Source organism: Charadrius vociferus, unplaced genomic scaffold, assembly GCF_000708025.1.
Source record: "Charadrius vociferus isolate BGI_N301 unplaced genomic scaffold, ASM70802v2 scaffold230, whole genome shotgun sequence".
NCBI lineage: Eukaryota > Metazoa > Chordata > Aves > Charadriiformes > Charadriidae > Charadrius > Charadrius vociferus.
In genome coordinates this window covers 978,348-994,642 of record NW_009646500.1, presented here as the reverse complement: position 1 = coordinate 994,642, position 16,295 = coordinate 978,348, and the positions used below count along the sequence as shown (strand labels likewise).

The 16,295-nt window shown below is 40.2% G+C and overlaps 1 protein-coding gene across 1 annotated transcript in view; it reads right to left on the bottom strand.

Moving 5' to 3' along the window:
* The window catches only part of SERINC1 (serine incorporator 1), a 12,431-nt gene extending 1,850 nt beyond the window's left edge, over positions 1–10,581 (bottom strand). The window contains exons 1-8 of the mRNA XM_009883099.1: positions 10,426–10,581; positions 9,384–9,577; positions 6,142–6,221; positions 5,810–5,947; positions 4,650–4,819; positions 4,434–4,524; positions 630–771; positions 289–519 (exon numbers count right to left, since the gene is read on the bottom strand). Of these exons, the coding sequence (XP_009881401.1) occupies positions 289–519; positions 630–771; positions 4,434–4,524; positions 4,650–4,819; positions 5,810–5,947; positions 6,142–6,221; positions 9,384–9,577; positions 10,426–10,461 (1,082 nt within the window). The 5' untranslated portion in view covers positions 10,462–10,581. The remainder of the gene's footprint in view (positions 1–288; positions 520–629; positions 772–4,433; positions 4,525–4,649; positions 4,820–5,809; positions 5,948–6,141; positions 6,222–9,383; positions 9,578–10,425) is intronic.
* Between the last annotated feature and the right edge of the window lie 5,714 nt (positions 10,582–16,295).

The window sequence follows — 16,295 nt, the reverse complement described above, 5'->3', positions numbered from 1 at the left end:
AGCAGGACGTATTTCAGCAGTCTAGTGAATCATAAGAGTTATCCTAGAAAATATGATAGGCACTTATCAACAAGGTTGGCTACTGGGCTACTGCAATTTTCAAATACAATTTATTTAACATAGGTCAAATAGTATACTAATTTATTTAACATAGATCAAATGGTATACTACTTACTCACTCCGTAACACCTACATTCCTCACAGCACACAACTTATGTCTACTTGTCCAGCAAGAGACAGCATCTTGTATGCTTATTATTACCACAATATATTATCAAACATAAATACCTGTACCAGTTGGTGAGTGTCATCATGATATACAGTGATGCCAGGAAAAGCATAAAGTGAAAGAAGGAATAGCTGTAAGTAACTCCATCCCTCTCGTTATCAATGGCTCGGTGAACATCATCTCCATCATCAAGGGAGCCGTCACTCCTGGGCATTCCGTCCTCTATCAGTGTTGATTCATCACTGGTCAGCATCAGCTTGTTAACTTGGCTGTTGTTGGATGTTCGGATGCTGTATTTGACAGAAAAGGACGCAGTACAGTTACCCAAATAAATGCAATTCAGTATTTGAAAGTGAGAAGTAATACAAGTTAATAGGATTTTTTTTAAAAGGAATCTTACCTTGAATAGAGAACACACAGCAAAAACAAAACCAGTCCTACAATTCCTTGTGCATCCCACCACTGAACCACCTGACCTTGGGTTGGAATGGTGGTGCTGTTGTAACCAATGATGCTCAGCAAACTTGGGTTACAGCGCCTATCTGTGGAGGAAATTACATTAGAACTTACATAAACCAAGAATAGAACAAATATTTAATCGTACATTTCCACACCAAATGCACGGTAAAAGAAAGGAACTGTCTTGAAGTCAAAAAGTTCTGAATCTAATTTTAGTCTATGGTCTCTATGAAGCAGGCAAGTGACAGTATGCGGCATAAAAATCTGTCTCTCTGCACAGATAAAAGGATTTTAAACTTATGTAAAATATGCATCAACTGCTTTACTGTTCCATCTCATATCATTAGATGCAACAAAACAAAAGTGTTCTGCATATTAAGCTTTAGAAATTCTACCACTAGAAAACAAGTCTGACAAACATACTCTTTAGATGGGGCACCAGAGTCATCTCAGAGTTGGAAAAGAATGCTACAAAGTCGCCTTCATATTAACAGTTCCCAACCCACAGCATCCACAGATAACACAGATGAAAGCCAAAAATAGCAGACAATCTTATTTCCCCACAGATACGACTCATACATATGCTGTTACACAGCAGCACAGAATATTGTCCACAATTAAGATAAAAGCACCAGAGACCCAATTAAAAACACCCAAGTCAATATTTGGCAGTTTGTTTTAATCACCAGAATTTCTGAATTTATTTATTTGAGATGCTCGGCTGTTTTTGGACACAAGAAACTCTGACAACGTTAATACATTTTTAAAAATCCTCAATTCAGAAAAATATAATCAGTAGCCTCTCAGTCACCAGGTAAGAAACTTGAAACCTGGTAGGGAGATAAACCTTCCAGACACCCTGGGAGAGTTGTGGTAATCTGCAAAAACTAAGCCTTAGAATACTGCAATCCTACCGACATTAGGTAGAAATTCTTCCATATGATAACCACAGGAGCAAGTCAAAAACATGTTATCTTTGGAAGAACTATTTCTTTGGTATATTACAGAGAGTTGTGGGGGGCAGAGAAGACAAACTAATGAGTCCTGCCTCTAACTGGCATGCATTATAGTACCCCATTCTAATACTGCCTTGCGAAAAAGTGAAGATAATGCAAATCAACTCTCGCCTCAGAGTTAAAACCGGTGTTTCTACAGAGAAAGCCCCTGAGACATCTGATGCTTCCACCCAGACGGAACGGGTAAGGAAGGAGACTTCAGTACAGACAGACTGCAGTGAGCGCCCAGACCCTTTCCCTGCAGAAAAAGTAAGTGCCTGCAAAAGCTGCGCACAGGTTGATGACCTGTTTCGCAGGTGGCTGAGTTACGGAAAACAGTTAAAAGGTTGTGCAGTATTAGCACAGCTGAGATGGACATAGATAAGTGGTTTCAGAACCATGCTCCCGTGGTGGACACCACAGAGGAGAAGGCACCTTGGACCCTGGTGACCCACAAAAGCAGGAGTCTGCTTCAGTCCCCACCCTCCAGCATCGCAACCATAAACAGATATGAAGCTTTAACAGCTGCTGACACCCCAAGAGCAAGGTCTGCAAGCAGCACACAGTGGATACCACAAAGAGACGAGTGCTTATAGTGGGTGACTCTGTTAAAGGGCACGGAGGTGCCCATCTGCTGACCTGACAAGGAGTCACGAGAGGTACGCTGCCTTTCAGGAGCTAAGGTCCCAGATGCTGCCGAGAGGGTGCCACAACTTGTCAAAAGCATGGACTACTGCCCATTGCTGCTCTTTCATGTGGGCACAAGTGACACCACAAGCTGGAACCTAGGCAGAAACAAAGAAGACTACAAGGCCCTGGGGGCCCAAGCAAAAAGTACTGGTGCCCAAGTTATCTTTTCTTCCTTTTCACCAGTTAGAGGAATGGGTGCAGCCAAAAATAGATGTATAATGCAAATCAACTTCTGGTTTCGTGGCTGCTGCCATCGTGAGGGTTTTCAGTTTAACTGATAACAGGACATTCTTCAATGAGTATAGCCTGCTAGGGAGGGATGGGATCCACCTGCGTAGAAGAGACAAGGGAGCCTTTGGCAGCAGGCTGGCCAACTCAGTGAGGCAGGCTTTAAACTGGAGGACTCGGGGAGGGGTCCGAAGCGGCAATGCTCACACCACTGCAACCAACTAGGGAATAAGCCAGGCCAACTAGAGCAGCGACAAATGTTCCTTAGCTGTCTCCCAAGATGAGCCAGAAGACCAACCACCTCAAGTGTACGTATACAATGCACGCAGCCTGGGGAACAAACAGGAGGAACTCGAGCCCCATGCCCAGTCAGAAAGTTATAATAGCATAGCAATAACTGAAATATGGTGGGACAACTCACATGACCGGAGGATTGCGATGGATGGCTATAGGCTGTTTCATAAAGACAGGCAGGGAAGAGCAGGAGGAGTAGGTCTCTATATTAAGGAGAACCTTGAATGCATAGAAGTCAACTACAGCGATTGTGGAAGCCCTACTGAATGCCTCTGGGTCAAGATCAGTGGGGTCATCTCCAAGGTGGATCTTCCCGTAGGCATCTGCTACCAAACTCCAAACCAAGATAAAGCCATCAAAGCAGTATTTGGGTGACTTAAGCAAGCTTTGGGTCAACAGAATCTGGTTCTTATGGGTGACTTCAACTAGCCAGACATTTGTTGGAAGAAGAACACAGCAGCTCATATGTCATCCATCAAGTTCCTGGAATGCACAGAAGACTGCTTCTGCATACAAACGTTAGATGTGCCAACCAGGTATGAGGCACTGCTGGACTTGCTACTCACAAACCATTACGTCTAGACAAGCAATCTGTGCAGTGGGTGGGGAACTTCACAAAGTTGACTAAGTGGGGAAGCAGACACTTCAGGAGAGCCACCCTGCAGGAAGACCCAGATAGGCTGGAAGAGTGGGCTAACAAGAACCTAATGAAGTTCAACAAGGACAAATATAAGGTCTTGTACCTGGGAAAATATAATCCAGGAGTGCAGCACAGGCTGGGATCTACCCAACTGGGGAGCAGCTCTGTGGAAAGGGACCTGGAGGTCCTGGTGGACAAGCAGCTCAATATGAGTGAACAGTGTGCTGCTGCAGCAATGAAAGCCAACAGGATGCTGGGTTGCATCAACAAGGGCATCACCAAAGATAAGGAAGTCATTATCCCACTCTACTCAGCACTTGTCAGGCCACACCTGGAATACTGCATTCAGTTTTGGTCCCTGCTATACAAAAGAGATGTGGACAGGCTGGAGATGGACAGTGTCCAGAGAAAGGCGACAAAGATGATCAAAGGACTGGGGAGCCTGCCATATGAGGAAAGGCTGAGAGAATTAGGTTTATTCAGCCTTAAGAAAATAAGGGTTAGGGGAGATCTTATCACCATGTTCCAGTATTTAAAGGGTGGCTACAAATAAGACGGAGACTGCCTTTTTACAAGGAGTCACGTGGAAAAGATGAGGGGTAATGGGTACAAGTTACTCCTGGGGAGATTCTCATTGGACACAAGAGGAAAATTTTTCACAACGAGAACAATCAGCTATTGGAGTAATCTCTCCAGGGAAGTGGTGGATTCCCCATCATTGGACACTTTTAAGATTCAGCTGGACAGGGTGCTGGGCCATCTTGTCTAGACTGTTCTTTTGCCAAGAAAGGTTAGACCGGATGATCCTTGAGGTCCCTTCCAACCTGGCATTCTATGATTCTATGAATTTACTGCTGAACTGGTTACCCAAAAAGCCATATATTGCTACTACACTTACCTGGTTCATTGGTCATAGCTGACCAAGTCAAATACATTGTATAAACTGTGATCACAGAAGACTGCAGCAAACCAGATCTTGGCTGAGATTCCTATATGAAGAAGTCATGAAATAGCAAAGTTAGGCAATTAAAAGATCTCAGGCATGATTATATTACAGGTTTCTGGGACTGATAATACAGAAAAAAACCAAAAGATAACAGAATTAGAAGTATACCTGAATCCTTGGCAGAATTGACATTATAGAAGCACCAATACACAGCAGCATATTAACACTGATGAATGTCTTGTTTTCAGAACAACCTTCTGGATGAGTGTAATAAACATAAAACAAGACAATAGCTACTAGAGACAGCAGATAATTGACAGCTGTAGCTGACAGCAGAGCTGTGAAAAGAGACAAAAAAGTTAAACTGATTAATAATGGAGAGTATTAAAACTGAAATAATATTGCATGATTATCAGGTTTCATATACAGTATACAATAACAGAATTAGAGAGCAGCTCTGGGCACTGAAATGTAAAGGAAGTAAATTCCTCTCAATACCCTGTTAAAAAGAAAGAACGTAATAAATGGGAAGCCTGAAGCCACACTTGATTCTCCAGTGCTTTAACAGCAACCAAGTAGTACAAGGGAATATGATCACACTACATACACCTTGTCTAAATGCTTAAGAAAGAAACTGAAGGACTACTTCTCCAATAGAAAGAAAAACAAAATTTTCTTTCCAAATTCCATCTTATTAAAAACATTAAAGAGTGAAGTGGCCATTGCACAAAGACAGGCTGTGCTGTCTTTTGAAAAACCTGAATTATCACATCTGAAACGCTTTATTAAAATTAACGTATCAGTTCTACAGTGAGATGACTTGTACCCTCCTTCACTATCTTGGCTTTTCACTCAGCATATACCTTCAAAGAATGATCGACTGGCAGACAGAAGGAAAAAAACAATTATTTGAGATGCTTATGTTCAACATGAAGCAGAAGCAGGCTAGCTCATTTTTAATCAGCATGAAGGTGTAACAAAGCCTGTCGCTGAAAAAAAAACCAAAAAACAAAAAACAAACAGCCCACACAAAACAAACCCCCAAACCTACAATTATCACTGCTCTGTTACCATAAACTGATAACCTGCTCCAAGGGTCCAAGGGATTAGACATTATTACTCAGAGTCTGCTGCCCCCTTCCCTGCCCCCTCTTATTTAACTTTACATCAAACACACAGACAAGGGTGCTGAACTACACCATCTGAGAAAAATTATACTTAGGCACAAAGCAGCCCTTCTGTACTCTGCTAAAATGCATTATTCACTGAATAACATTTAACTTAATGTACAATGAAATTTAAAATTTGTTTGTAGTACAGTCCTTTACCTGCATACCAGCATCTTGAGTTTCCTTCCTCCATTTTTTCAACCCAAGACTCATTCCAGGAGTGGGCAAAGTCAATAAGCAAGACCAGCTGAATAAGAATAAAGCAGAATGCTCCAGCCATGCCTACATAAAACCACACTAAAAGAGAAATAAAACAAAACCAGTTCAGAACCATAGATAATTTACCACCATGTCTTAATGTCCTTAAACACAGAAAAGTGCTGTAGTTACACAGCTACAATAAAAACTATAAGACATCAGCATGCATTCAGTTTTGGTTTAAAACCAGTTATGATTGCACCATGATACAGTGGAAGACAATATTCCCTTACCAGTTGTAAATGGTCCCTCTGGTATGAAGAAAGCTCCAACACTAATTGCAAGTGCTGTTGCAAATTTAAAGAACCAGAATCTAAAGAGAAATTAAAAAAAAAAAGAGTCAGGCAACTGCTAAGTCTGATCTAATTCACAAAAACTTGAAGTACACAAAATGCACATCTTTAAGAGTTGGGCTTTTCTAATTCACTCATTCTTAACTTGCCTCTTCTGAAGTAGGATAAAAATCTTATTTTATTTGCCCAAGATTTTTATTCTCCAGAAAGTTATGCTTAAACTGTGCTAGACTGACACAGAGTTTGACAAATTTCCCAGAGATATCGCATTGATGTATTACAAATGAAGCTAGGGTGGAATATAATTGTGAGGTTTTTTAGGTTTTGGGTTTGGTTTTTTTTTTTTTTTTTTAAGGTTTTTAACTACAGCAGTGAGATTATTGAACTGCCTACATATGAGAAAAATTGGTAAAAAAAAAAATCTCCTATCTGTTCTTAATTTTAAAACCAGAAAAGGTAGAAGATCTGGTTGGTGTCTACAATGACAGAAAACATTATGCTGGAGTTCCCTACCAGTCTTGATTCACTTCTTACCAGAGAGATGTCCAAAAGCCTGGGTTCTTCGCACCTAAATTCAGACTCTTTAGGCCTACATCTGATGAGGATTTATCACAACAACAAAAAGCAAAGGATTTATCCTTCACAGAAAAGATGCAATAAAATTCTAAGTCCCTGTTCCAGTGCAGCAGAATTGGATTTTTTTCCCCAGTAAAAGACGTGCACTCATGGACAAACAAAACACATCAGGTGTTTCCTAGAAAGACGACAAGGAAACACCTTCCACCAAAGATTCACCAAACTCACCCCAAATATAGACTGTGTACAAATACACCCTGCATAGGGAATTTCAAATCAGAAAGTTATGCCAACAGAACTACAAGAAGGTGAAGACTGTTTTTTTCTGATCAGAGTGACAGGCAGCTCCAAATATAGGAGCATGTACTTCAAAACTGAATATAGCACAAAGACATGTACCACACCCCCACAATGTCAAACACTTGCACACTTTTCAAGTTTTCTATCCCTTCCTTTTTTTTTTTTCCTATACTTTGAACAAGTTTAATCCTCTGGCCATTACAATCAGGTGATAGTGACCACAGGCACAAATTCTGTTTGTGTGGACGGGAACTATGTGAGATGACAAAAGTGCAGAATATGGGAAAAATGGACTAATTCACTGGGATACAAAGAAGTGACTAAACCCAGTTTGAAAGTTGAATCAACTTATAACATTTACGGTGTAATAGATACCCCACTAAAACTAGTTTTTGAATCCACATGTGGAATTTTACTTTCTCTGTTATAGAAATAAGAACAGGTTCAAGCTTGTACAAATTTCAACTCTAATTCCAGACTTTAAGGGATCTTAAATCTACCCATATAACATGCGTGACAGCCAAAAACAATACTCATCAGAAATAACACCTACAGTTGCTATGCGTTCTGTGCAAGCCAGCAACAATCCTGTGAATACATTTAACTTATTTTTTATATTAACATTAGCCTGAGACAAGAAACCATTCTGACTGTTGTTACAAAAGCAAAGAACGTGAACATTGGCACTGGACCACATTACTGGGCTTAACTTGCATGCAAGTATGAAAAAAAATAGTACATATACACGGGAAAAACTAGTATTCTGAGTACTTGAAATCACTGACAGAAAGATTACATTGCAAAGTATTACTGAAGATACATACAAGTTCAAAAATCAAAAGCCATGGTTTTCATAAAGCTACCTGTAATGCATACTATGGAAGCAACTAGCTATTACAGAAGTGCTGGAAGTAACATTATTAAATATTTTACCAGTAATAGTTAATGAGTGCCATTTTTCCTTTCAACAACTGACACTAGATTGTCTAAGAAGAGTGAACTGCTATAGGTTGCATAAATAGTACCAAAATTTGGAGAGCACAACTCCAGATAAGGATATCAAGAAGATGCCAAACACTTAGACACAGTTTTAGGTAGAGATACCACAACATGTAAAAGGTGCCTTTTATTTTAAAAAACACAAAGTGTTGACATAGAATGCACCTGAACCATTTTCTTGTTTGTAACACGTATGCTCTCCTGATCAAAGCAGGGCAGGGGGAAAGGCTGAACTGAGTTACTGCTGCTAATGCATCTTAGTACTGTGCCCAGCCTCATTTTCCTTAGGCAGAAACAAACACAAAAATAAACAAAGCAATATCCTGCTCAGTCTTCATTATTTTCTTTTCCCCTACAGAAATAATTTGAAGTTTGTCCTCATTTTATGTTAGAAATGTTTAATCTTATCATACTGAATATAAAATGATGACTTCATTTTTATAGCTTACCTGTTAATAGCTTCCATTAAAGATAAACACCTTGAAAATTCCAGCAGCAGCCTAAGCAATCACTGTGACCACCGAGACCACTAGACACCACAAACGTCTTTATGCTTTTTACCACCATGCCCCAGTATAAAAATATGCATCTCTGCAGTTCAAGAAGCTACATTACATGTAAGCTAAGCCTGGATGAAAACTACCACTTGTGTCAACCCACAAGCTGAAATTCCACTATTGTCTTCCATCTGATAATTCTAACTATAATAAAATGCAAGAGAAATTTATCGGGAAGCTCAGAAACTAAATACATAACTCGCTCTTCTTTATGCAGAGGGGAAGACTGAAGAGCCAGCAGAAGGGGAAGAGATATGTTATATATCCATGTGTGTGTATACATATATATATATATAAAAAAACTGTTATAATCTTTAAACTAAAACTGTTTGGCAAAGAGCAAGCACTTACAAACATCAAAGTCAGGAGAAATGTAATTCCTAGAGGACAGATGAGGCTTTTTAATCTTTCCGTTTGCTGAAAACATCTCAGTGGAATGAAACTTATCGCTGAATTTTGTCATCTTTGGACAGAAGAAGAATCTCTAATCCACTGCCATAATTCAGGCTCTGAAAAGTGACAGCCATGTGTATCTTTTCCTCTTATAAAAATAAATCTGCCGTGTCTAAGAACTCTATCATCTTTGAATGCCCTCTACTGCAACAAGAGTGCACTCCTCTAGCTACTATCAAATTCTTTCTTTGTGGAACAGTGAATTTGACCAGCGTGCTCAGCACAGGCTTTACTTTCAGAGTAGCTGTATCTCATATGCACACACCCCCCATCTCAGTTCTCATTTCTGTATCTTACCCATTGTGCACTGCTGCTCTTGGGTCGTTGCTGCTTTTCACTTTGATCATCAATAAGGAGAAGAGCAGGAAGAACATGGCCATACCAAAACACACACGGTACACAGCTTTGTAACCAACTAGTACATCGCAATTCACGTGGCCATGAACACCAGGAATAGTTGTCCCCATCCCTCCATCACAAAATCCAGGAATCTGTGATAAATACAAGATACCTCAGTGATCTGTAAAAGGCCTCCTATGAGTAAATACATATTAGCAATTTATCAATATACAACTCATTAATATTGTAATATTATACAACTAGTATTATTGCTAGAAAATATGATACTGAAGGGTTATATTGTTAGTTAAAGTCTAACCAAAATATTAAACATATTCAAGGAAAAAAAAATCCCACAGGCAAATTCTAAACAAAACAACAACAAAAATTTTATTACCAGTGGTGGGTTGGTCTGGGTTTGGTTTTTTGGATTTTTTTGTTACTAGCAATTTCAGAACTTCATATAACTAATACACTGTAAAATCCTGTAAGCACTTCCTAATATCCTTAGTGTAAAATATGCTTCTATCATTACTGAGAGGAATTTTTGTTATGTATTTGCAGACTTTAAAATAGAATTTTAACTAGTACAGCACTATGAAACTAGAAGATATCTTAGACTGTGGTTATTTTTTATTCCTTTATTAACAGCAATCAAAATTAATCAAGTGCCACAAATACAAGCATATCAACAAACTCATTTAATTTAAAACTCAACATATATAATTTTTTTGCTTGATACAAGATTTTATCTTTTCTTCTCTGAGCTACTAAAGAAGAGCTATAAAAGCAATATTTCTAAATAGTGCTTTTCACCTATGCAGTGACTGTCCCACAAGTTCTTTGCTTATTTGATCTACAATCAAATTAACCGTGATTGTGAAACACAGGTGGCAGCAAACTTATGTATTTCCAAATAAAACCCATGCTTTCAAGATGTTGTTTGCAATTATCCATGACATTTGTTCTACCAAACATGTTAGCAAAGAAGTAACCTGACCTTCTTCAGCTGCTCTTCCATGCCTGGTATTAACATCACACAGGCAACGCTCACACCAAGAAGTAAAAAGAATGCATAAATCAGACGAGTTATGGTGGAGTTGTTTCCACTGGGGCAGCATCGGCAGAGCAGGCATGGGGCACTTCCACATAAGCACGGTATCTGACAGAGAGACAGAACATAAACCAAATTCTTAAAGAAGTTTTGCATTGCTAGATTTCAATATTTAATCAGGCTGTGTTAGATCATCAGAAGTTATGATGTAAAGTGACTCATCCTATGCATCTCATCACTAGTGCGGACCAAGTTGCTTCAACATGCTACAGAGCGCCCTAACAACCTTGGCAGCACCTCCTAATGCACCACCATAGAGTGAAATTAGCGCTATGTCAGAAGTAATCATCTACCCATTCAGAGGAAATAAAGATTGGACTCAGGCTTATTTGTTCTCTTGAATTCTATTTCATTTCAGCTAAATGAAATGCAAGGATTGCTTTTAGTTAACGACTACATCCTCCCTTCCACATCTGCAGAGATTAAACAAATACACCACAAAAAAAATTGAGTGCAACTGGGATCTAGGTACACTTTCAGCGTCTGGCAGAGTAGGGCCACAGATATCACTGAGGCCCATCAACATTAATGAAGCACAAACAATAGGTGCAATAGCCTAAAACTTAGGTTGCAAATTACTGCATATTTAGCAACTAACTCACATATCACATAATTCTCCGTCAACTGGCAAAATTAACTTATGCAATGTAGAAAGTTGCAAACCGCAAGAACAAAGCAAACACACAGAACACATATCATCACTACCAAATACCAATGGCAAGAGTGGATAGGAACACTGTACAGTTATAATACGACAAGGGAAAAAATTAGGACGTTACCTGTATTCAACTCTTAAAACCGAAAATGGTGGGAAGAAGGAAAGTGAGCAGATAGTGCTACTTCACAGGGGTGGGGGGCGCAGGGAAGAAGAACTAACTTCATCCCGTTGCAATTTTCTGCCACTTGCTGAGTGACAATTCAGGAAGGAAAGGAAGGGCAAGATTCCACAAGTAAACATAAGCCAAAAGAGAAAAGGTGCAATCAAAAAAAATCTTTGAGGGTTGCGTTTATTTTTCTATTTAAAAATAAATTATTTTGCCTAGAAGACAATATCCCAGAGAACAGTTAACAGCTAAGTTTTGGAGGCCACATATTTTTCAGCTAAAGTTACGTTACTAAGTAAGCACTGCCCCATCTGAGCTACAACAGACTGTGCAACCTCTGACAAAGATAGTGAAGGGGGGTAAAACCCATCTTCCCCCACAGCCCACACACAAGGACTCCGCAAATGTAAATCACCACATCAAAGACACCCTGTCAGTCACATAAGAACACGACTAGTTACAAAGCCACATGACCACTGCATGTCAAGCATCTGGTACGACTGCCGTGTGTCAGAGAGAGCTGTTAGAAGTTTTGTCATATGACAAACAAAAATGCCAGCAGTCTGACACCACAAGGAAGGCCCCAGGGTTGGCAGGGAAGAGCAGACAGACTGCCACAGCACTCTCCTGAGAAGACCTCAGGAAAAGGCTCAGATTATCTGTTCTTATGGGTTCAACCAGACCCACACACTGGACCCACAAACTGGGGCTTTCAAATAATTTCCTTGTATTCTTTTTTTGTAATTGTGTTCCTTTTCAGGGATAGAAGAGCAAAGAATTTTCACTCCACTATGCTACAGAATCAATTCTAAATTAGCAAACTTCACTATTAAATTTGTCTTGCTAAAAAACTGAAATTAGGTACATTCTCATTATAACTGTTTCAGTATGTAAAAGATTATATTAACCTTTTTTACCTCCTCCTCCACTCAGTATCTTTACTGCACAAAGAGTATAAAGATACTGATTCCAGAAGAGGTTTCATCTCAATCTAGGAAAGAAATTTTTTACAGTGAGAACAGTCAGTCACTGGAACAATCTCCCCAAGGACGGAGTAGAGTCCCCATCACTGGAGGTTTTCAAGATGCAACCAGACCGGGTGCTAGATCATCTCATCTAGGCTCACTTTCCCACGAAAGGCTGGACCCGCTGATCCTTCAAGGCTGTTCTATGACTCCAAGCAACTACATTAGGGGCATCTATGCTCAGTAAGCAGGAAATGTATGGCAAATATTGGCTTAGGATCCATCAGGATTTTATAGTACTAATGTATTACACTATTTCCTAAACACACACAAACAACCTTTCTAGTGAAGAATATTTCTATTTGCTGTTAAAAAAAAAATACTTTCTTGAACTAATTCTATCTTGAACTAATTCTATTTCATTCTATCAGCATTAATATTTTTAAAGACACTGTTGAATAAAAGGTTGAATTTGGCCAAGTAGAACATAAGCCTGGGCTCATTTGCTGCAGAAAATTTGGTGCAAGGACTCTCTGGCATAGAAGTCACCAGTGTTAAATTGTTTGTTAAATATCGAAGTAATTCAAGCACCTTCCTCCTGAGTGTGTCAAGGGGAACTCACAGGAATGCGTATTTCTGGGGACAGGGCAGGCTTGCAGTGGCTGAAATAAAGATGACTGTCTTCCACTCACTGGCAAACAATGCGCCTCAAAAGAGGCAGTATACCTCACTTAAGTGTCTGAGCTCAAACACCAGCTTTTAAAACATTTTGCCCCCAAAGAGCTCATTCTTACAAGCTGTGACCATGCACATCTCTGAACAAGAGACCTATTGATACTGTTTATACAAGTTGGCCACTTCTACAAGGCATCACATTGCAATCCAAATCCCTCTTTCTTTTAGCAAGACAGAATAAAATATGTAACATTCCAAAAAAATAGTATTATAGTACTATTGGAAAAACCACTTCTAACAAGTAACAGACTTCAAAAAGAACAGAGTGCAAAAGAACATTTGACCCATGAAATTGAGTTTATCAGCAGAGGAGACATGGATAATTTGTGTCACTTACTTCCTAAATTCAGAGCATGCCTCCTACAAAAAAGTACTACAGTACAAACAATAAGATACTACTACACAGATCAAAACGTAATATTAACTCCCCAGGTGAAGCCCAGCTTAGTCAGAGATGTAGACAAAGAGTTATTCCACAGTTAGTTTTGAGCTTGCTCTCTTAAGGATGCTTCGACAACAGTTACTAAATCATGACTGCATAAACCTACTGCCATCCAGTAACATTTGGACTTACCAACCAACTCACATCCCTGCACGTTTTTCAGAAAAAACAAGCAGCTCAGTGGTGTTTACTGAGGCCAAATAAGAAAAGATGACCCACACACCTATTCTGGGAGCAGCCAGCTGGGCAGACAAGCTAATTCATGCCTGCTAGACCAGTCATTTCGTTCTCTAGGGCAGAGGAAATTGCAGGAGAACACACAGTAAGATTAATATTGCAGAAGAGCAAAGGAGAGAGAAAACCACAAAAAAATACTGAAAGTCAAATGTCACTGCCCCTGATGCACACAGAACAAGTTTTTAATATCAAACGTAATCTTCTTACCAGTGTAATGACTAAATTACTATATACTGAATTAAATATTTGCAAAAACGCTAAGCCCCTCGTTCGGCCTAGTTGGGTTTTAGCTATATCATCCTACTCCTATGCTTAAAGGAACTGATTCAATCACGATCTCTGCCTTGAGAGAGAATATTAAAGTGAGGGAAGCAGCAGCTCCACTATTTCAGAGAACAGTGCAATAGAGGGAAGACCCAGCAGAGTGAAAATGGCACTGCCTGCACAATCTAGGTTATCAGGATCAGAATAATTTTGGTGTGATGACAGTGCTCTTAAGGCCTTCTCCCTCATTCCACCCCCCACCTCCAACAGGCTCATTCTTTGCTTTTAAAAATGCTAAACTGAAACACTGCCTGATCAGTGCACAGTAGGGCAGAACTACAACCAGCAGTAACACCGCACAAAAAATCCAGAAGAAATAAAGATACGAGGCAAGGTCAGGCACCCAGGGCACCACTGCACAGCACAACACATGGCCTTGCTGAGAAGCTACACAGCTGAAGCAACACCGGCAGCAGCGTCTTCCCAGACAAAAGAGTAGTTTTCCCGTCTGTGGCACAGTCTGCACTAGCACAAATGCGCTATATCTGGTTCCCCCGTTACTCCACCCTCACAGTTTGTTTCTCTTTCAGAGCCACAAATGGTGCGCATCCTGACTTCTCCTCAGAGATCAGTGCAGATTTCTCCTATAGGAACTACGGTATAGGCTTTAAATGCTGATGACCTATTGTTGTCTAAGTGGAAAGAAAATCAACATTTTACAGCCAGCGGGGGGGGGGGGGGGGGGCAACAGGACGGATGGACACAGGACACATGGGGAACCCCAAACACCACCATACAGAAAATCCCCCTGATTTGTTTGGGCACTTTAAAGCAAGGGATGGGGGGATGGGGGGTAGTTACCCGCAGTAAATCTGACATAATCATTGTAAATCATTTGATCTAAAAGATTATTAGCTGAATTTGTACAGAAACAAACACTCAAAACCAAAAGCAAATACACAGGGATTCTTCATGCACTACAAACACCAGCCATTTATCAAAAAGGCTGTTTATGCACTTCAAAATGCAGTATATATTAACTCAAGTATTTGAATTTAAACCTACAGTTATACTGTCGCTTACTATTTGATAATAATTAAAAATGTTAACATTAACTATATTCAGCTAGTCACTAAAGCCTGACTGACTAATCCATTAAGTAGTATTTAAAATGTTAATTAAAGCAAAATAAACACTGACAGTACTTCCTTAACAGGATATTATCAGTATTCTAGTTGCTTATTTACACACCTATCAGCCTGGAAGCTTAGTTCATACCAGTTTACCAATTCTAGGATCATTTCACAGAATTTGTACAGGAGATTAAGGAGTTAAGTATCATCTCTAATTAAATATCACTCTGTACTACTGTAACCAAAGTTCATACATATTGATAGCACAAAAAATAGGAGCTTGAATAAATATGAGGTTTTGTTAGACCACTAAGTTCTGTATATGAACTGTTTAAATATAGGCAATTTCCTTTAATCCAAATATGGTACAATACTTCTGGTATGGAAAATTCAGATTTTTCACAATCCTGCTGGCATTTTTAAGCCAAATGTCTAAAGAGTAACAAGCCACCTGATTACATCTGTTTGCACAGGGACTAGATTTGGAAAGATGAATCACTTAAGGATAAGATAGCAACACCATGAAGGATTTCTACCGACTTTTACGTTTTTATGCCTAGTGCTAACAGTTTTAAAACCATCTCAAACTATTATTTCACATTAAGAAAAATCACCTGACGATGCTCAGCGTGGTGCTGACACATCACCACAGACTACTGTGCAGTGAGAAAACGAGGCCTCGATAAGACAAAGATGCTACAAAGGGTGGAGCTGCTCAAGACAAAGCGTAAGGAAAGAGGAATTAAATACAATCATTAGAACCAAGGAAATACGCGAGTTTTAATTTTCCCGAAAGAAACGCCGAACTTCATAGCCATTTAATTAGATTTTAAGTCCTTTACAGATTTGGGGAGGGGGACTTTCAGCGGCCACAGCAACGCCCCCACCCTCCCCCAGTAACGCGGATTAAACAGCAACCAGCAGCGCGACAGGCCAGCCGGTCTGAATAATTACGAAGCTCCCCATCAACCCAGCGAAACGGCTTCGGCGGATCCCTAGGGACCCCCGCAGGAGCCCGGGGGGGTGGGGACGACACCACCATGGAGGCGCCCCCACGGCCCGCCTCCCCCAGCCCGCCGGGGAAAGAGCCCGGCCCCGGAGGAGCGGGGGCAGCGGCCGCTCGGGGGGGGGAAAGCCTGGGGGGGGGGAGGGGGGG